We start from the raw sequence: 20,321 nt of genomic DNA on the forward strand, positions 1-20,321 counted from the left end.
GACCCATCCGTGCCCGGGGCTGGTCCCACGTCCCCCCCCCCAACCAGCCCGGTACCGGTCCCCGCGCCCGGGGTCAGTCTGTGCCCGATGACGGTGTCCCCCCCCTCCCCCGCCCGTTGCCGATCCCGATCCCACGCCCCCCCGCCCGGTGCCGGTGCCCCCCACCCACGCACGATGCCCGTCCCAGCCCCTCGGTCCGGTCCCAGCCCCTCCCCCCCAGCCCCGACCGGTGCCGATTCACGCACGACACCGATGCCGGTCCCACGCCCCCGGCTCGGTGCCCCCCACCCGTTGCTGATCCACGCACGATGCCGGTCCCAGCCCCCCCGGTCCGGCCCCTGTGTGTCCCCCCCCTCCCGCTCAGTGCCGGTACACGCACGACACCGATGCCGGTCCCACGCCCCCAGCCCGGTGCCCCCCACCCGTTGCTGATCCACACACGATGCCGGTCCCAGCCCCCCCACCCCCCCTCCCGCGCATTGCCGGTCCACGCACGGTACCGATACCCGTCCCACGCCCCCACCCCGGTGCCCCCCACCCTTTGCTGATCCACGCGCGATGCCGGTCCCCAGCTCCTCGGTCCGGCCCCGGTCCCCCCCCACCCTCCCCCGCCCGGTACCGATGGCGGTCCCACTGCCCCCCCTCAGCCCGGTGCTGCTCCCCCCGCCCCCCCCACACCCCGCGCCGGTCGCGCTGCCCGGGGCCAGCCCGCGCACGACGCCGGTGCCCCCCACCCGTTGCCGGTCCCCGCACGATGCCGGTCCCCCGGTGCCAGTTGTCGTCCCCCCCCCCCCACCTCCCCGCACTCACCAGCGCGGCGGGGGCGCCCAGCAGCAGCAGCAGCAGCAGGAGGAGGCTCCGCAGCCCCCGGGGCGCCGGCGGCGGCACCTCCCCGGGCATCTTCCTGCCGCAAGGACGGCTGGCGGCGGCGGCGGCGGCGGCTGCAGCGGCGGCGGGAGGCGGCGGCGGGGGCGGGGAAGGGCCTTTGTTGCCGCCGCCCGCGGGAGGCGGTGTGGGTGCGGGCCGCCGCCGCGCCGCCCTCCCCGCCGCGCCCCCCCCCCCCCCCCCCCGCAGGAAGCGCCGGGCCGGCCCCCCCCGGAGCACGGACACCCCCCCCCACCCCTACACACACACACACGCGGACACCCCCCCACCCCCTCCCGCCCTCCGACCCCCGGCCCTGGCCGCGGGACCCCCCGCCCGCCTGAGACCGCCCCGCCCCGCACGGCCCCGCCGCCCGGAGCGCCCCGGGGGGAGCGGGATGGCGGGGGGGGGGGGGCTGGGGTAAATGGGGGGGGGCTGGGGTAGGTAAAGGAGGGGATTGGGGCAAACTGGGGGGACCTGGGGTGAATGGAGGGGACATTGGTGCAGATGGGGGGGACCTGGGGTAGACTGGGGGGGACCTGGGGTAAATGGGGGGACCCGGGGTGGGTAAAGGAGGGGACTGGGGCAAACTGAGGGACCTGGGGTGAATGGAGGGGACCCCAGTGGAGATGGGGGGGGGACTTGGGGCAGACTGGGGGGATCCAGGGGTAGATGGGAGGAGCTGGGGTAAGTAAAGGAAGGAGGAACTGGGGCAAACTGGGGGGGAGCTGGGATAAATGGGAGGGACCCTGGTGGAGATGGAGGGGGTCTCTGGGGTAGACTGGGGGGGACCTGGGGTGAGTAAAGAAGGGAACTGGGGCAAACTGGGGGGACCTGGGGTGAATTAGGGGGAGCCTGGTGCAGATGGGGGGGGACCTGGGGTAGGTTGGGGGGGACCTGGAGTAAATGAAGGGGGACTTGGGGCAGACTGGGGGGATCCAGGGGTAGATGGGGGGAGCCGGGGTAAGTAAAGGAAGGAGGAACTGGGGCAAACTGGGGGGGAGCTGGGATAAATGGGAGGGACCCTGGTGGAGATGGGGGGGGGCCTCTGGGGTAGACTGGGGGGGACCTGGGATCTGGGGCTGGGGTAGGTAAAGGAGGGGACTGAAGCAAACCGGAGGGGACCTGGGGCAGACTGGGGGGGTCCAGGGTTAGATGGTGGGGGACGTGAGGTAGGTAAAGGAGGAGGCTGGGACAGACTGGGGGGCACCTGGGACAGACTGGGAGGACCCACAGTTAAATGGAGGGGAGCCTGGTACAGATGGGGGGGACCCTGGGGTACATATGGGGGGGATCTCGGGCAGATTGGGGGGACCCAGGGGAAGGTGGGATGCACTGGGGTGGGTAAAGGAGGGAACTGGGGCAGACTGGGGGCATGCGGGGAGAGATGGGAGGGCCTGGGGGCGCCTTTGGGGACCCTGGAGTAGATGGGGGGGGGAAAGGGTAGATACGGGGGGACCTGTGACAGATTGTGGGGACCCAGGGGTAGATGGGGGGAGCTGGGGCGGATGGGGGGCACCAGGGTAGATAGGGTGGCACTGAGGCAATGGGGGGGCTGAGGGGCAGTTGGGAGGGGGGCAGGAGTAGATGGGGGGGACTCAGAGGGGTATGGGGGGGATCAACAGGCTGGGGGGGGGGATGACACAGGGGCAGATGGGGGGATCCTGGGGCAGTCGGGGTCACCTCAGGGTGGACAGGGGAGAAGAACCAGGGGCAGATGAGCGCCCTGGGATCTGCCTCCAGGGTGGGACCCCCACCCTGCCCGGCTCCCTGTGCCTCCCCGCCTCGGTCAGCCCTGGATGGGTGCTGGGGCCAGGGCCACCCCCGGGCTTACAACCCAGGAGGGGAAAATCCTCCGGGCAGAGCCGGGACTCGCTCCCAGCCCTGGGCCAAGAGCCCAGCCAGCCCCACAGCCCCCTGCCTCAGTTTCCCCTTTCAAAAACCCCAGGGATAAGGGTGGGCCCAGAGGTCAGGGCAGTCCCCTGCCGTGACAGTGGCTTCCCCCGCGGCTGCCAGGTGACCCTGGGGTGACTTTGCTCGGAATTTGGGTGCTGGGTCACCCCGATGGGCCCAGAAGGCGGTAGCTGCGGGTGAGCTGGGAACAGCCGGGGTGGGCTGGAAATGAGTTGTTTCTCACACGCGTGTGACTCCTCCTAATGGCTTTCGCACGTTTGCTGTGAAAAGCCTAAAAATATACTCAGATTCTCATAAAAAAAAAAAAGAAACAACCTCATCTGAATGCAAAATATAAGCCGGGAGGGGGGGTCAAGGGGGGAGCAGGGGGGGATTACCTGGGAGAAGGGGCATTGCCCTCCCAGCAGGGCCGGGTTAGGAGGGAAAATCAGCCAAATTCAGCTGCAAATTGAGGGGCGGCCCCCGGCTGGGGGGAGCTGGGGCGCGACCCACGGCAGAGCATCCTCCCCGCTCCCCCCCCCCGCCCCGGGATGGCAACCTCAGAACAACCCTCCTCTTCGGGGGTGTGAAAGATGGCGGGGGGGGGCTCTGCCTCGGCGTCCCCACACCCCATATCTGGTTCAATTTTAATATTTAGTTACTTTATATATATTTTCTATTTTTTTTTAAGTGCATTAATATCATCAGCGAGAATTCGGGGGGGGGCGCAAAGGCGGGGGAAGGGCTTCGGGTGGTGCAGGGGGTCCCCTCGGGGATGGGTCGGGGGCCGGGGAGGGGTTCGGGGCGGGGGGGCGCTGCGGGGGGGTCCCTGGGGCCGGGGAGGGGACGGGAGCGGGGACAGCGGCGTTGTTGGGGCTGCACCGCCCCGCCGTGGCCGCCGCCACCCCTGCAGCTCCGCCGCCACCCCCCGCAGGGGCCGCGGCAGCAGGACAAGGTCCCCGCGGGTCCCCAGCAAGGGGTTGTCACCCCAGAGGTGGCCCCCCGAGGGGTGTCGGAGGGAGAGAGGGGCCTGGACACGACAGTCGGGGTCCCACGGGAGGGGCCGGGGAGGGGGGTGGACACTGCCCGGCTGCCACCGGGTCCTTTTCCACCCCACTGTGGCCACCTTGAAAGCAGGAGACCTTGTTCTGTTGGGTTGGGATGGATCCCAGCTGACGTGATGGGCCTTGGGTGTCCTGATGGATCCCGGCTGACGTGATGGGCCTCGGGTGTCCTGATGGATCCCGGCTGACGTGATGGGCCTTGGGTGTCCTGATGGATCCCGGCTGACGTGATGGGCCTCGGGTGTCCTGATGGATCCCGGCTGACGTGATGGGCCTTGGGTGTCCTGATGGATCCCGGCTGACGTGATGGGCCTTGGGTGTCCTGATGGATCCCGGCTGACGTGATGGGCCTCGGGTGTCCTGATGGATCCCGGCTGACGTGATGGGCCTTGGGTGTCCTGATGGATCCCGGCTGATGTGATGGACCTTGGGTGTCCTGAGGGATCCCGGCTGAAGTGATGGATCCTGCATGTCATGATGGATCCCGGCTGACGTGATGGATCCTGCCTGACACGACGGACCCCAGCTGACACGATGGACCCCAGCCTCTCTGATGGATCCTGGATGTCATGACGGACCACAGCAGATGTGACAGATCCTGGCTGATGTGATGGATCACGGCCAATGTGATAGATTCTGGCTGATGGGATGGTCTCCAGCCAATGTGATGGACTCTGGGTGTCATGGTGGACCCTGGCTGACATGATGGACCCCAGTGACATGATGGACCCTGGCTTATATGCTGGACCCCAGCTGATGTGTTGGATCCCTGGCGTTGCGATGGACCCTGGGCATTGTGATGGACCCCAGTTAGTATGATGGATCCTGGCTGACATGGTGGACCCCAGCTGTTGTGATGGACCCTGGCTGAGATGATGGATCCTGGCTTATGTGATGAACCCTGGGGGTTGTGATGGACCCCAGCTGATGTGATGGACCCTGGCTTACATGCTGGACCCCAGCCAGTGTGTTGGATCCCTGGTGATGTGATGGACCCTGGGGGTTATGATGGACCCCAGCTGATGTGTTGGATCCTGGATGTCTTGATGGACCCCAGCTGTTGTGATGGTCCCCGGCTGAGATGATGGATCCTGGCTTATGTGCTGGACCCGGGGCACTGTGATGGACCCCAGCTGACGTGATGGATCCTGGGTGTCCTGATGGACCCCTGGTGTTGTGATGGTCCCCAGCTGGTATGATGAATCCTGGCTTATGTGACAGACCCTGGGTGTTGTGATGGACCCCAGCTGAGATGGTGGATCCTGGCTGATGTGATGGACCCCAGCCATTTTGATGGACGCTGGCTGACATTCCTTCTGCAGCAGTGACCAGCGGCAATGCTCTGGAGTAAAGCAGGGCCCACATGGAGTGACCCGGCTGTATCCTTCCCAACAGGCCCCCGCTGTGTCCCCTCCCTCCCCCCAGCAGGGCCATCACTGCTGGCCATGGGGCGGCTGCCCAGGCTGGGCCCCCACCGTGCCAGCACTCGGGCCGGATCCTTCCCCCGGGGCCAGGCTGGGAGCGGGAGTTTGCAGGTTTGGGCAAGAGCTAAACCCATGGGATTGTTCCTGAACACCTTCGCTGCCGTGGGGGGGAAGGATGCCCAGGGTTAACCCCCCACCCGCGGGGGTCCAGAAGAAGAAACACGGAGCCCGAGCTCTCTGACCTCACACCCGAGATATATACTCAATGCTAAATTAAATTAAACTTTAATAAATAAATGTATATACCTATCCCTTCTTTTCACCATGTTCTGGCCCAAATTGGCAGCCACACTGCTGCTGAGCTGCTTAAACACCATGGCTTAAAAGAAGCATTAAAGAGATTTAAGAGCCATAAGAGCCAAAATGTCCAGGATGGGGGACCTGAGTGTGACCCGCGTGTGACCCACGTGCCCCGATAGCCCTGCTGGCTCGCTGCCGTGGCTGACGCTCGTGGCGGAGAGGCACAGGCTGGCTCCGGACCCAGGGCCAAGAAGGTGTCAGAAAGCCCAGGTCAGCTCCCTCCGCTGAGTCTGACGATGACGGGTGTGAAAACGGATTAAGGCCACCCCCGGGCGGCAGGGACCCGGGGGGCTGGTGAGGGCTGAGGAGGAGGAAGCGGCAGCATGGGAAGGATCGGTAATTTGAGACACGCTCCAAAATCAACCGTTTTAATGCCCCGAGCCAAAAAACTAATTTCCCGTAAAATGGGCAGTTTCTTCCCTTCCATTAATTTATCACGCCTCACCCCGTTTGCCTAAGTGCTCAAACTTATCAATATTTCCCAAATTATTCTGATTATAGCCTTCAGAAAAGGGTCTTTACATCCAGCAGCTGCCACAGGGACAGGGAAGGTCCTTTACGCTGGCAAATGAAGACCAATTGGTGGCAAGAGACCAATTTTTCCCCCGAGCCAGAGTGGCGGTGGGGTCGCGTTCAGCGGCACAGGGATGGAAGGCAGAGCCGGGGCTTCCCGGAGAGGGGCAGTTGGGGGAATAGAGGACAAAGGCAGGTTGGGAAGTCGCACGAGAACATGGTCTGGGCAGCAGATGATGGTGGTGGGACAGGGATGAGCAGCACAGGCCTAACTGTGCCCACCCAGCGCCAGGCTCTCGGGTTGCAGCTCTGGGGTTGCTGCCCACCCAGCGCCACGCTCTTCCCCCCCCTCTCTGGGGAAGGAGAGCTCGGGATTGGGGAAAGGCTCCGTGGAAACACCAGCTCGGGGTTCGCTGTTGCTTTTCTAGTTCTCAACGAACCAGAGAACCATCGGTTCAGCTGATGGTTCTCTGGAACCATCAACCACCAGTGCTGAACCATCGCGGCACTCACCGGTGCAACCCCACCTCGCCTGCCGGGTGCAGCTCTCAGTCCATCCCCACACCCCAGCAAGGCAAGAGGAGGATCTTCTGCACGACCATCAACCCCACGGACCACCAACCCCAGCCTGCAAAGGGGGCAGGAGGGAGGCAGGAGGAAAGCAGCAGAGGACACCCTGAGGGGAAGATGAGGGGGACCCCCCCCTCTCTGCAAGAGCTGCAGCGCTTCAAATGACCAAGAGACACAACCATCAACGCCATGGACCACCAACCCCAGCCTGGAAGAAGGGCAGGAGGTGGAAAGCAGCAGAGGACACCATGAGGAGAAGATGAGGGGGACGAGGGAATGTTGCTCCCCCACCTTTCTGCAAGAGCTGCAGCATTTCAAATGACCGAGAGACACAACCATCAACTCCATGGTGCACCAACCCCAGCCTGGAAGAAGGGCAGGAGGGAAGCAGCAGAGGACACCAAGAGAAGATGATGAGGGGGGCCAGGGAACGTTACTCCCTCCCCTCTCTGCAAGAGCTGCAGCACCTCAAATGACCTAGAGGCGCAACCATCAACCCTATGGACCACCAACCCCATTCTGCACAGAGGGCAGGAGGTGGAAAGCAGCAGAGGACACCATGAGGACAAGATGAGGGGGACCAGGGGCGTTACTCCCTCCCCTCTCTGCAAGAGCTGCAGCGCTTCAACTGACCAAGAGACACAACCATCAACTCCATGGTGCACCAACCCCAGCCTGGAAGAAGGGCAGGAGGGAAGCAGCAGAGGAGCAGAGGACACCAAGAGAAGATGATGAGGGGGGCCAGGGAACGTTACTCCCTCCCCTCTCTGCAAGAGCTGCAGCGCTTCAACTGACCAGGAGACACGGGGTGGTGGTTCACCGCCAACTTGCTGCCAGAGGATGATGGAGGCTGTGGGTGCCTTGAGTTTATCCGGCCTCTGAAGAGGGCTGGATGTGCTCAAAGATGGCGGGGGGGGGTGTGAAAAGCCAAAATGCCAGCCCCCAGGAGGAGGGGGACAAGGGTGGGGGGCGGAGGTACAGACGGGGCCGCTCTGCTCTTCATTCCCCACGCGCCAAGGGGGGAAAAACTGCTCTTAAATAAAGAAAACAAGAGGTAAAAAGCGGCGGGGGTGAGACCCTCCAGGAAAGCGTTCCAAGGAAACAAGGCAGGCAGATTCCAAAGTTCTGTATTTTTTCAAAATAAAGATCACACGTTGTTTAGAGACAATCTACACAAGAGTTACAAAAAATAGTCGCCCAGGCATAAGCATACACAGGTTTGTTAATTATACACATATGGTTACAAGTGTGCTTGCAAAAAAGTTCATTGGAAATATACACAAGGCTCTGTAAATGTACACCGTGTAGTGTTACAAGTCTATATTCAAACAAGGAAAATTGACAGTATGTTACATTCACTTACAAGTAGACAAAATGCAAAATACAGTTCATCTTCTGTACAAAAAAAGGGGGGGGAGGCGATTCACACTTTACAAGGTGAAAAGGGGACTCTGATTGTAAGGAAAAAACGAGGGGGATCCTGTACTTTTGCACTTTTTTTTTGTTTCTTACTGTCACAAAATAAGCAAAACATTACTTTTTAAGATTCAAAAAAACCACTATTTTTGAACTGAATCATTTCTGTATAACATTTAGAAAGGATCGCTACCGTTCAACTAGGTGACAAATAAAACCAAGCATTTACTTTTTATTTCTTTTTTTTTTTTTTTTTTTTTTTTTTTTTAAACATTAACTAGGCTGTATAAAGAGAACATTTCCTTCAAAAGAAAAAATTTACTTCTGGTTGAAATTACAATTTACAATATACAACACTATATGCTACGACCATAAAAGGTGTGAATATACACTGAAATGCACAGGTTTGGCTAATTCTTTTTTTTTTTTTTTTTGCTTTTCTTACCAAAAAAAAAAAAAAAAAAACGGGTTTGGTGTTTTTTTTTTTTTTTTTTTTTTTTAATGTCGATTCAAACTTCTCCACATTTACATTACAGAGGTTTACAAATGTACAATTGTACAGTCAGAAGTATGTTCCACTACTAGGGTACATTATAGATACAGATCAGACATCAAAACAAGAAAATACTACAAATTTTTATATATGTAAAGTCTACACCAAGTATACACTATATATTTATAGAAGCAAGACCAAAGCCGAGTTGGAGTTTTTTTTTTTGTTTTTTTTTTTTCCTTTTTCCTCATGCTAAATAATCAAATTGTGTCTCTCCATGTTAACAGAACAAACCGAGTAGGCAGTAAACAAGTACCCCCCCCACCCCCCACCCCCCCTTTTAAAAACTTTCCGGGTGCGTAAACGTTTTCTTCCCCAAAACCGCCAGCTAAGCCACCTCCTTTAGCATGTTATACTCAAAAAAAAAAAAAAAAAAAAAAGAAAAAAAAAGAGCAATTAAAAAGTTTCAAAACCTTAATTCTTTTCCCTTTTTTTTTTTTTTCTTTAGCAACTTGAATCTTTTTTATCTTTTTTTTCATATTTATAGAGAGCGTTAAATGCGTCATTTTGTGCCACGGAACTAAAATTCCACCTTCTCGCCGACTTTCGACTAAAAGGAGAAAAAACCCAGGTATTTTGCAAAAAAGTCGTCTGCAAGGCGGATGAATTAAAAACTTTTTTTTTTTTGTTTGTTTGTTTGTTTTCTTCAAACCAACCACCCTGAAAGTTCCCACATTTGGAATATAGATACAACAGTGAACAAAAAAAATGTGGCCTTCCATGTACATTTGATACCTATGTACAAGTATTCTATACACCAGTAAAACAGCAGGGCAATTAGTTAATTAAAAAAAATAATTAGTACATGTTATGCATAATAAAATTAAAGAAATTTACAAAGGCTTTTTTCTTCTTCTTCGTTTTTTTTTGTTTGGTTTTTTTTTTTTTTTAAGCAGTTTCGCAACCAGAAAACGTTTTCTAACTGTATATTGGAATATCGTCGGTTGCTGGTTGTAGGTGCCGATGGGCAGCGAGCTCCTCCCCAGGGACGCTTCAGATGATGCCGTTGGGTGGCCCACAGATGGGCCCCAGGTCCACCCCGTTCTTCATGTAGTATTTCTCCAGCTTGGCCAAAATGTGTTTGCCGTAGGTGTATTTGCGCAGGGTAGCGATGTGAGGCCGGATCTAGGAGACAGAAGAAGAGCGAGGCAAGTTTAGGAACTCCAATTACGGCCACGGCGACGCTGAGCGAGCCCCCGGGTACCGCGCGGGCAGGGTGCCGGCCACCAGCAGAAGACCACAAAAATGCCCTTTGCTGTAATCGCCCCAATTACTGCAAATCAAGTTAATGTCCCATCGCCCACTGATGTCATTTTTAGGAGGAACTTCTGGTCAAGAAGTTGGCGTTATCTTAGAATCACAGCATTGCCCAGGTTGGAAGGGACCTTTCAGATCACTGAGTCCAACCATCAACCCAACACTGCCAAAGCCACCACTACCCCATGTCCCTCAGCACCACGTCTGCCCAGCTTCTAAATCCCACCAGGGATGGCGACTCCACCACTGTCCTGGGCAGCCTCTTCCAATGCTTCACAACCCTTTCCGTGAAGAAATTTTTCCTAATATCCATCCTAAACCTCCCCTGGCACAACCTGAGGCCGTTTCCTCTTGTCCCATCGCCTGTTCCTTGGGAGAAGAGCCTGACTCCCCCTGGCTACCCCCTCCTTTCAGGGAGCTGTAGAGAGCGAGAAGGTCTCCCCTCGGCCTCCTCTTCTCCAGGCTGAACACCCCCAGCTCCCTCAGCCGCTCCTCACCAGACTCGTGCTCCAGACCCCTCACCAGCTCCACTGCCCTTCTCTGGACCCGCTCCAGCCCCTCAGTGTCTTTTTTTCTGTGGTGAGGGGCCCAAAACTGGACACAGCCCTCGAGGTGGGGCCTCACCAGTGCCCAGTACAGGGGGACAGTCACTGCCCTATGGTCTTGAGCCATGTTACTGGAATCCAGTTGGATCTGAGCATGTGGATGGGTCCCAAGAGCGGGCTGGGAATGTGGAGCATGTGGATGGGTCCCAAGAGCTTTGTCCCAAGAGTGGGCTGGGAAGACACAACCCCTGGGTGCCAGAGCTTCCCAAGGGGGCCCTGGCACTGTGCCCCCAGCCTGGGGACAAACACACTATGGTAGAAAAGGCATCAGAAGGGTGTAGTGAAGCTGAGCAACTTTTGCTGAATCACAGAATCCCAGACTGGCAGGGGTGGGAAGGGCCCTCTGGAGATCATCCCGTCCAACCCCCTGCCAGAGCAGGCTCACCCACAGCAGGTGGCACAGGAACGCCTCCAGGCGGGGTTGGAATGTCTCCAGAGACGGAGACTCCACCACCTCTCTGGGCAGCCTGTGCCAGGGCTCTGACACCCTCACAGCAAAGAAGTTCCTCCTCATGTTGAGATGGAACTTCCCATGGTCAAGTTTGTGCCCGTTGCCCCTTGTCCTGTCGCTGGGCCCCACTGAGAAGAGCCTGGTCCCATCCTCCTGACACCCACCCTTTAGCTCTTGCTGAGCATTGATGAGATCCCCTCTCAGCCTGCTCTTCTCCAGCTGAACAGCCCCAGGGCTCTCAGCCTTTCCTCAGCACAGAGATGCTCCAGGCCCCTCAGCATTTCCATACCCTCCGCTGGACCCTCTCCAGCCGTTCCCTGTCCTCCTTGACCCGGGGAGCCCAGAACTGGACCCAGCACTCCAGGTGTGGCCTCCCCAGGGCAGAGCAGAGGGGGAGGATGACCTCCCTCCACCTGCTGGCCACGCTTTTCTTGATGCGCCCCCAGGATGCCATTGGCCACCTTGGCCACAAGGGCACATCGCTGGCTCACATGCAACACGAGCAGGACCTTCTGCCTCCCTCCAGGCCACCAGCGGAACCTCAAAAACCTGCCACAAACCGGGAAGAGCCACTGGTATGAATTTCAGCAGCCTGTTTGAAAGAGGCACTGGGAGAGGTACGCGACGGTCCTGGGCTGAAGAGCCGTTTAACTGCTGAGGCTCACAATTAAAATATTCCCTTTGAGCAGAGAGGAGGTCTGGGGGAGCAAACTCCACCCGCTCAGGCTATTTTAGTGACTTCACGAAGTCACGTTCAATGCCACCGTAAGGACCGCAGCCGGAGCAAAGCCACCTGCCCTGCCAAAGCGCCTGACCACGGACGGCTGGCTTCGGGGCAGTAACACCATTGTGCTGCTGAAGCTCTCCTGGACACCTTCGGAGGAAGGAGACATCGGAGCAATTCATTTTTTCATCCCGCGATGAGAAATAGCCCACACCCCCAGTGCGCTCCTTCCGTAACGCACTGACAACGGACGCTTCCCGGAGGAGCGGGAGCTGCGGGAGGGATGAGGCAACACCCAGAGCACGACGTGATGCTCAGCACTCCCTGCTCCCGGGAGCGCCGTCACCGTAACCCCCACGGGACATCCATCCCAAACACACCCTGTTTCATCAGCTCAGCCTCTAGCCGCTTAAATCCCCATTTCGCTTCAAGGAATAACTATAAATTGATGCCCTGGCCCTCCCCACACCCCGTTCCCAAGAAGGTCCGAGTGCCGCTCTGAGGTGGAGGAGCAGGAAAGCTCCCCCAGGTCCAACAGTTCGCTCTTCGTTCCTCTTCATTTCTAAGACTTTCTTTTGGTTTTAACTGACAAAACTGTTAAAATCACCTTTCAATATTCCCCCCCCCCCCCCCCCCCAAATAAAAGCACTGTCTTTAACAATAACACAAACGGCTTGTTTGTACTAACGGCAATTTTTACAATCCAAACGCAGCCATCGATACACTCCATTTTCCCAGGCTTTTTCATTCAAGCTTGAGAACGCAGCTGAAACCTTCCAGTCCCATTTAGCTGTCATCCCTGCTCTATTTTTGACAACCACACTGATAACCTAATTAGCATTTTATTCAAAAGACTTCGCTTGACAAGAGAAAGAACATGGCAGTAATGATCATTCGTATTTTTTTTTTAATATATATATATCCCTATATATAGATTAGCAATACCGATCATTCTGTGACAGTTAAACTCTGTATATCCCTTGCCACGCATTTTTATTTCATTGTCTTTATAATTACTTTTGGACTAATACAGGTTTCCGTTTAAAAGAACTACTCTGAATGATTCCTGAAGCTAAGAATTAACCGCCCTGAAGACAATTTCAGCTGCAGGTATGTTGTTCACACACGGATCAGCTGCCTCACGGAGGCAAAGCTCGGGTTCCTCGCACAGATAAAACCCCCCGCTTTTTAAAAGAAAAAATCACTTGCTCCATTTTACTCAAGGATTCTTAAATACAATTGATTTCACTGGGATTCCAACCCCTGGCACTCTCACACTTCTTCCTAAAAAAAAAAAAACCCATAAATAGGGGGTTTTCCAAGCCAGTGTTAGTATTTTATTTCTAATAAGAGGTGTAGCTCTAGCTGGTATTTTTCACAAAGTAACAGACCCTAAACCCACGCGACTGAAGAAAATTATCTCAGTTCCACTGCACATTGAAAAGCCTGGTTTTTCCGTTCATTACAGCTATAAAGACCCACAAATGTGACCTTTAAAAGCAGGAAAATGAAGACGTAACCTGATTTTTAGAGCCTCCTGCCCTTGGGACAGCAGGCACAGGGCCCCGGGAGGCAGGACTGGCAGCAATGCATATTTAATTCCAAAACGTCTTCATTTTTGACAAATATTAAGTCCCGAAACTTAAGCATTCAAACACTGCTAAACCATGGAAGTCTTCCATCAAAACCGTATTGAAAATGGAGAAATAGAGAATCTGATTAATGACTCCAGGCTTGGAGGCTGCAGCAACGCGCCCCGTTAGCGCGGCGTTACCCGCCACCCCGGCGGTCCCCATCGGGGACAATGTGACACGGCAGCGGTCGCAACCTGCAGGTCCGTGCTCGGTCTGGCTCGGCTCCACTGAGCGCATGAAGGTGCTCTCATCAGCGAAGGCTGTCCTCAGTGAGGGCAAGTGTGTCGTCATCGCCAGACCTTGCGAGGGTGCCTCGCCAGGGACCGTCCCACGGCACCGCTGCAGTAAATCTTGGTGGTTTTTATCAGCGTTCGCTCCGCCACGAGCGCAGAACTAGGTTAGTAGGTCAGAAGAGATTGCTGGAAGCAACCAGCTAGTTTTAAGTCCAAATGGCATCTCATTATTTCGCATTTTCGTATTTCAGCTACTACTGAAACACGCAGCTTTGAAATACTTCCATCGTTATGAAATTCTAATGGCAAAAGCAATCACCTCAGCCTTATCTTCTCTCCACAACCAGGGTGGCGGCGACAAGCCTTACGTCCTTATCAATCGACGGCAGCTGCTTACCTTGTGCATGACAATCTTCCGCTGGGCCGGTTCTGCCACATCGATCATCTTCTGTACCACGTAGTTGGCGTACTGATCTTTCATCATGGTGTATAAGGCACTGTGAGGGCCGTCGTTCATAGTGCACACCTCATCGATCAACATGGCACGCTCCGTACGGGAGGCGTGAGTAACGCATTTCTCCACCACGTTGCTGTAAGAAGAAAAGAAGGACAATCTGTGAGGAACACCACCTCTGCCAGGCTTTTCATTCAACCCCAAGGAGACCTCTCACGCTTCTAGCACGGGCAGACCATTTTGGGAGCGACATCTGTGCTGGCACAGAAATTCAGCGATGTGGAACAGAAGAGCAGTCCAAGGATTGGGGGATCTGAGGGGGAATTTGGGGAAAGGACCGGTTTGGATTTTATTTTACCCAAATTTGCGCAACTCTGCGGCGACGCTGTATTTGAGATGTTTGTTCTCACAGCGTGCCTGTTAGAGAAGTAGACGAGTTGTTCTTTGTTTGGTTTTCTCAGCACTGGAGCGCGATGGGAACAGAGGTCCAAGGTTAGAACAACAGGGAAATGCTTTTTCTGGAACAAAAGATCTTAGCAAAGGCAGAGAACTTCCAAAATTCCGGAATACATTAGATGACTAGCCTCTACTCTCCAGAGAGCCAAGTTAAATAGGATCTATGAAAGGGGACAGAGTTTTGCCAGTCTTATCTTCTGCATCCCTGACTCAATCACAGAGTCACCGAGCGGTTTGCCACAAGCCGTGCTCAGCTCGGGGGACATCCGACGCTAATTAATACTCCGGCTGGGAAGAAGGTTAGAAAAAAAGAGCAAGGCAAGTCAGGCAGGAAGAATCTGAAATAACAACATTTAAGACCACGCTCTTCTAGTTCTTGTTAATGTTACACTTCCCTTGTGTCCAGAAGTATTAAAGCACTATTTTACTAATCGGAAAAAAAAGGAGGAAATATTGAGCCTTTGAGGAGGTCAGCCGTCATGTCCAAATGGCTGGAAACACGGGCAAAAGGACTGTACAAATGTGGGAAGTATTACTTCGTCTTGACACCCACTAAGGTACCTGGATTTTGCTTCTACCCAAGTGTCTCTCTGCAGCATCTGGACTCAGAGCCTGGCACCGCTGCAGCTGCCCCAAGAGGGTGTCGCTGGGCGTGTGTCTCAAAAAGGACCCCAAGACTCAGCACATAAAAAGCCCAGGTTCTTCCGTGAGAAGTGGGACGAAAAAGAATTGCTGCTACATTGAATTTCCCAAAGTTCCTCGTGGCTTGACGCAGCACCCCAGAGGCGGTGGAATGCTCTTATGGCATGTTATTATCCAAGGGATAGTGACCGCTTAAAAAGCGGCAAAACAAAACAAAAAACACAACACACACAAAAACTCTTGGCCAAGTTCAGGAACTAGCTTTAGAGCTACTCTTCCACATCTTCATCCTCCTTCATTACAAGTAAAACTTACCTCACCGGTCACTCATCCCACTTTATACGCAGTTATAAACAGCATTCTGTCGTTCAGCAAAAACGTTTTCACCTCCCTACACCCCACCCCTAACTCTTCTGCAACTCCCGCATGTGTCCGTACTCCCACGGGGTGTGGAGACTTTAGGGAACAGGGAACTGCTGGAGAGGGGACAGCAAAGGGCTGCCAAGATGATGAGGGGACTGGAACATCTCTCTGATGAAGAAAGGCTGAGGGATTTGGGGCTTTTCAGTCTGGAAAAAAGACGCCTGAGGGGGGATCTTCTCAACACTTATAAATACTGACAGGGTGGGTGTCAGGAGGATGGGGCCAGGCTCTTCTCAGTGGGGCCCAGTGACAGGACAAGGGGCAACGGGCACAAATTTGACCATGGGAAGTTCCACCTCAACATGAGGAGGAACTTCTTTGCTGTGAGGGTGGCAGAGCCCTGGCACAGGCTGCCCAGAGAGGTGGGGGAGTCTCCGTCTCTGGAGACATTCCAAAGCTGCCTGGAGGCGTTCCTGTGCCACCTGCTCTGGGTGAGCCTGCTCTGGCAGGGGGTTGGACGGGATGATCTCCAGAGGGCCCTTCCCACCCCTGCCAGTCTGGGATTCTGTGAAAAGGAACAAATTCATACCTAGCAAATTTATGTTGACTCAACACGAGCACGTTGCCTCTAATTTCTGCTACAATCTTGCTCTTATCCTCAGGCCGACCATGTTCTAGTACATGCTGGATAACATAGTTCCCATACTGATCCTGTTTGGGAGACAGCAGAAGCGTGTGACAAAAGGTGGACAGAAACGGTTAACATCAAACTAGTTCCCGATGTGCATTAAGACTAACAAACTTCAACTAAACACCAATTAAAATATCTACTGCATAAACCATGTAAATACTTTCTACTTCTACAAAAAAACGTGCATTCTAGAGTTTTACCGGGAGGTAAAATGCTACATCTTTGTACCACTTATAAAACTCAAAGCAATTTCCTTGAACATGAATGTCAATACTCTGCTTATTTCAAGTTTCTTTGCTTTATCTGGGTTCAAACATAAAAATCACACGTCCTGGAGGACTGCGCCATGTTTCTAGCTATGGGAGACTGTCCTTGTGCATGTTCATATTCCGAATGTGGGTATATTCAGATCACAAGATACATATTTTCCCCGTTCACAATACCAGAGGCATGACCCGATACCTCACCTCCGTGCCCAACCTCGTCCCACTTTCCCTGCGCTAAAGACACGAGCGCACAGGACAGGGCTCGTTTGCTGGTACATCCATCGTGCCCCAATACCAGAAACCCAGAAAAACGTATTCTCAGGAGGACGGTGTCAAGGAAGAGGAAAGGCAGCCAGGAAGGGGGTGTGCATAAAACCAACACATTTTAGAGAACCCCAATTACTCGGCATTTTCTTTTCCTAGAAGTAATCAGCTCTTTGCATCGACTCCCTTAAGATCTTACTTGTAACTCCTGGAGCGAAGCATTAGGACACGCACCCACTCAAGATCCTTTCCAAAAAGGAAAGTAACTACAGCTTTGATATCTGCTGGATATTTGCACATAGCCCAAACAATTAGTGAAGGTACATTTCTTGTCTGCCATCTTCTTTCCCGTTCCTCCTCAGGACCAGAGCCCCTGTGTTCCGATGTGTTATAGCTGCAAACTCAAACAGGCTGTCAGCAACTCTCCTAACGCAAAGCAGTAACCGAGAAACATCTCGCAGCACCCACGTTCCCCCTTCCCGCACCGACCTGAACCAGCTGCTCGGTGTGTTGGTGAAGTTCCTCCAAGATGGGAAGGGTCTGCTCAGGAAGACAGTGCTCGAGGATCCTCTGGATGACACGACAGCCATACGGATGCGTAGACAACGCAAAAACCTGCGGTCAACAAAGACGGGCAAGCACAGGCAGCGACACAGCTGTTAGTCTTTGTGAATCTAAACCTTTCGGAATTAAACGAACATGCGGTGGATTTTCCCGGGCGCAGCAGGCAACGCCAGCTCCAGAGAGCATCAACTCAAACTGGAAACATCGGTTCCCCACTGCCACAGGACTAACTGGGGGGCGGCAGGGACACCACAGCCCTACCTGTGCCTCAGCTCCCCCAGGCGTGAAAGGGGAAAACAAGTGGTAAAGGTCTTTATGAATAAAAAGAACACTGGGACAGCCAAGCGCTATTAGAAGCCATGCTAAAACACTGTTTCAGAAGAATAAATCCAGCATGCTGTTTGCCAGCTACGTATTTTAAGCTATGCAAGAAACAGTACGAACCAGGTTAAAAACACTCAGCGAAAGGATTTTCCTCAACTATTTGCATTTGTTTAAAAGTCTTAACCGCACTTAGAAGTGACAACAAAGAACCTTCTTTTCTCATTTCTAATGGATTACCAAATCTGCTGGTAAGAACACGCCACATTTGATCATTGCCGCCCAGTTTTCCGTCTAAAGCACAAAGTCCTATTTGGTGGCTTCAAATGAACAAAAGTAGCAAATCCAAGCACTGAAGTTAAATTGACAGTCTACAAATTTTTAATAACTGTTGAGCAAACCGTGCAGGAGAACAGGACTTGAAGTGCAATTAACTGCGGAAAAATCGTCTTGAGGTGATAAGTTTAATCTTTCATATGAAAGTTCAGATGAAACCGGGACGGCTGGTCAAAGAAACGTCAGTGCCCTCGGCCAAGTTTCCAGAGGTACTTCTGCCTCACCAAACTCCCCAGTGGAAGGTCTAAAGCTAAACTCTAACCAACAAATCTGCTGAGCAAGTTTCCAGCTAGAATCCGGCTTGTTTTGACACAGCCAAGCAAGTCCCCACTTTCACAGCAGTTCCAGGAGCAGCCAAACTAATAAAGTTCCTGGTTCCTGCTATAACAACCCCGGGCTGTCCTCAAATCCCTAGGGCAAAACCTTAAAACACTTCAAAGTTCCCCTCCAAAGCCAATTAAGTTGAAGTTGGAAACGCCCGAACCAGCGCTTTTGTACTGGAAGACAAGCTGAGTACAAGCAGAATAAAGGCAGCTCCACAATTAATATCCAGCACATTAATTCAGGAGAGGACACCAAGAAAAAACGTGGGAGAATGAAGCACAAGTAACTGCCCTTTTCTAGATGAAACTCATGGTTTCATCTTGAAACTTGATACTTGATATTCCAGGAAAACAGATTTTTGCAAGGATACTTTACTGTGCTACACCTGCACAAACTGGCAACACAGACATGGCCAAAGACTTTCGAAGCTAACGGGGCTGCAGAAACCTTTCAATTTGACCCTTGCTAAAAATTTATAATTAACAATATTTGAACAAGTTACGGCCACTATCGTGCTGTTCAAAGCAACGTAGAAGAATACAAAGAATGAGAATCGGTGTCTCGGTTAAGGACACCTTGGTTAAGGACTCACCTGTCCCTTAAACGCATCAATGATAAACTGCAGGGACTGAGGCTGCACACACTCGATACACTTCTGCACCACGTGGTTACCGTTCTGGTCTTTCACGCACTTCAGGACGTGGCCATCCAGCTCCCGTACCATCTCATTCTATTAGGAGGAGAGAAAGACAAACAGAAAGCACCACCGGGATTCACGGCTGATAAATGCAAAGTTTTCCCTGCTAAACGGGGTAAAGAGCATGGAAGGGGCGAAGGATGCACGGACACATTTCAAACTGGAAGTTTTCCAGCGGCCGAGTGCTGAGACGAAGCCTGCTGGGCTGCAGAAACCAGCAAGAGGAACTCTGTAACAAAACGAAGATGAAGCACTCGTTTCATTAAACGTGAGCGTCCCCTTACAAGTTAAGTACCCAAATTTAAGATATTTTACTGATGCGCAACTTGACTGTGCATCCCCCGTTCCCTCCGCTTCTCCCCTAAAAGAGCAAGAAATGTAGAATGCCAAAACTTCACAAGCTTTTTGTGTTTCAGCTTCATATGTAACTAAAATGAGGGCAGCACTGGGCTAAGAACTTGCTAGTATCTTATACAGGCTACAAGGTAATATTGTATGATAATTAAGGAAGCCAAGAAGATAAGGTTTAAATAGGACTAAAGTAACACACATGCAGGCTACAAGATTTACAATCGGAGAACAGAGAATGACAGTTTTGGGGAATTTAATGACACAACAAAACGGGACGAGATCAGCTGTGCAACTGATGCAAAGCCAGGCGTTTTGGGAGTACTGCGTACTCCAGAGTACCTTTCTGGAAGAAGACAATTAGTAAATCTCGGACCACAAGTGCCAGAGTTTGGGCTACCCCTACCACCCTAGGGAGGAGTGTGTCGCCAGCTTAGCCCAGGCCGGACCTAAAGGGAACGTGCATTCCTAAAGCCGGTTTCCGTTTGTTTTTTTTTTTTAATTTAATATAACCTACATTGAGATTCTCATATTACGATTCCTAACACCTCTATTAGCTAGCTTGCCTTGAGTATTTAATTCATTGTTCATAAAACCCTAGAGGAATTCCTTTATTAATGAGCTTTGAGTGGGACTCTGGCTGTCATCCACATCTCTCCAGTGCCAGGCCTGGCTCCACGGGAACCGGGAACTCCTCATACATCTCCCTCTGCAGGAGAGCAGAATATTGACCCACATATCAAAGCACTGATAGCTCAGCGAATATTAAAGGCAAAACCCTGGCACTGCTTCCTTCAAGGGATTTAAAAATATCTTCTAATTCACTATCATTCTCAGTTTCCGCTACACACATAATCTGATTTCAGGGAATTAACAGAGAACCGACACCATTAACAATTAAGTGGAACAAGGAGGTGACGACGAGACCCAAGAACAGTGTCACAAACTTATCATGCACATAAACCGTAACAAACATGCCACAAACCAAACCAAAAGGACACCAGCCACAAGAAGAACAGAAGGTCGCGGTTCAG

General features: G+C 53.2%; 2 protein-coding genes and 1 non-coding gene across 14 annotated transcripts in view; all 3 read right to left on the reverse strand.

The window, feature by feature from the left end:
• Positions 1 to 960, reverse strand: part of SDC3 (syndecan 3) — a 52,267-nt gene extending 51,307 nt beyond the window's left edge. Inside the window, exon 1 of the mRNA XM_054223927.1 lies at positions 811 to 960. Coding sequence (XP_054079902.1) covers positions 811 to 900 — 90 coding nt within the window. The 5' untranslated portion in view covers positions 901 to 960. The remainder of the gene's footprint in view (positions 1 to 810) is intronic.
• A 6,839-nt stretch (positions 961 to 7,799) lies between these two features.
• The window catches only part of PUM1 (pumilio RNA binding family member 1), an 84,057-nt gene continuing 71,535 nt past the window's right edge, over positions 7,800 to 20,321 (reverse strand). For 11 of the 12 annotated variants that reach the window (XM_054223916.1, XM_054223915.1, XM_054223913.1 and 8 more), the window contains 5 exons: positions 18,835 to 18,972; positions 17,187 to 17,312; positions 16,066 to 16,187; positions 13,959 to 14,151; positions 7,800 to 9,782 (listed from right to left, as the gene is read on the reverse strand). In XM_054223916.1, the coding sequence (XP_054079891.1) occupies positions 9,651 to 9,782; positions 13,959 to 14,151; positions 16,066 to 16,187; positions 17,187 to 17,312; positions 18,835 to 18,972 (711 nt within the window). In that variant the 3' untranslated portion in view covers positions 7,800 to 9,650. The other variant, XM_054223912.1, reaches the window with a different exon arrangement.
• On the reverse strand, positions 13,541 to 13,626 carry LOC128919067 (small nucleolar RNA SNORD103/SNORD85). Its single transcript, XR_008469814.1, has one exon. It is a non-coding gene; the product is annotated as a small nucleolar RNA SNORD103/SNORD85 (small nucleolar RNA).

Source organism: Rissa tridactyla, chromosome 18 (genome assembly GCF_028500815.1).
Source record: "Rissa tridactyla isolate bRisTri1 chromosome 18, bRisTri1.patW.cur.20221130, whole genome shotgun sequence".
NCBI classification, from domain to species: domain Eukaryota; kingdom Metazoa; phylum Chordata; class Aves; order Charadriiformes; family Laridae; genus Rissa; species Rissa tridactyla.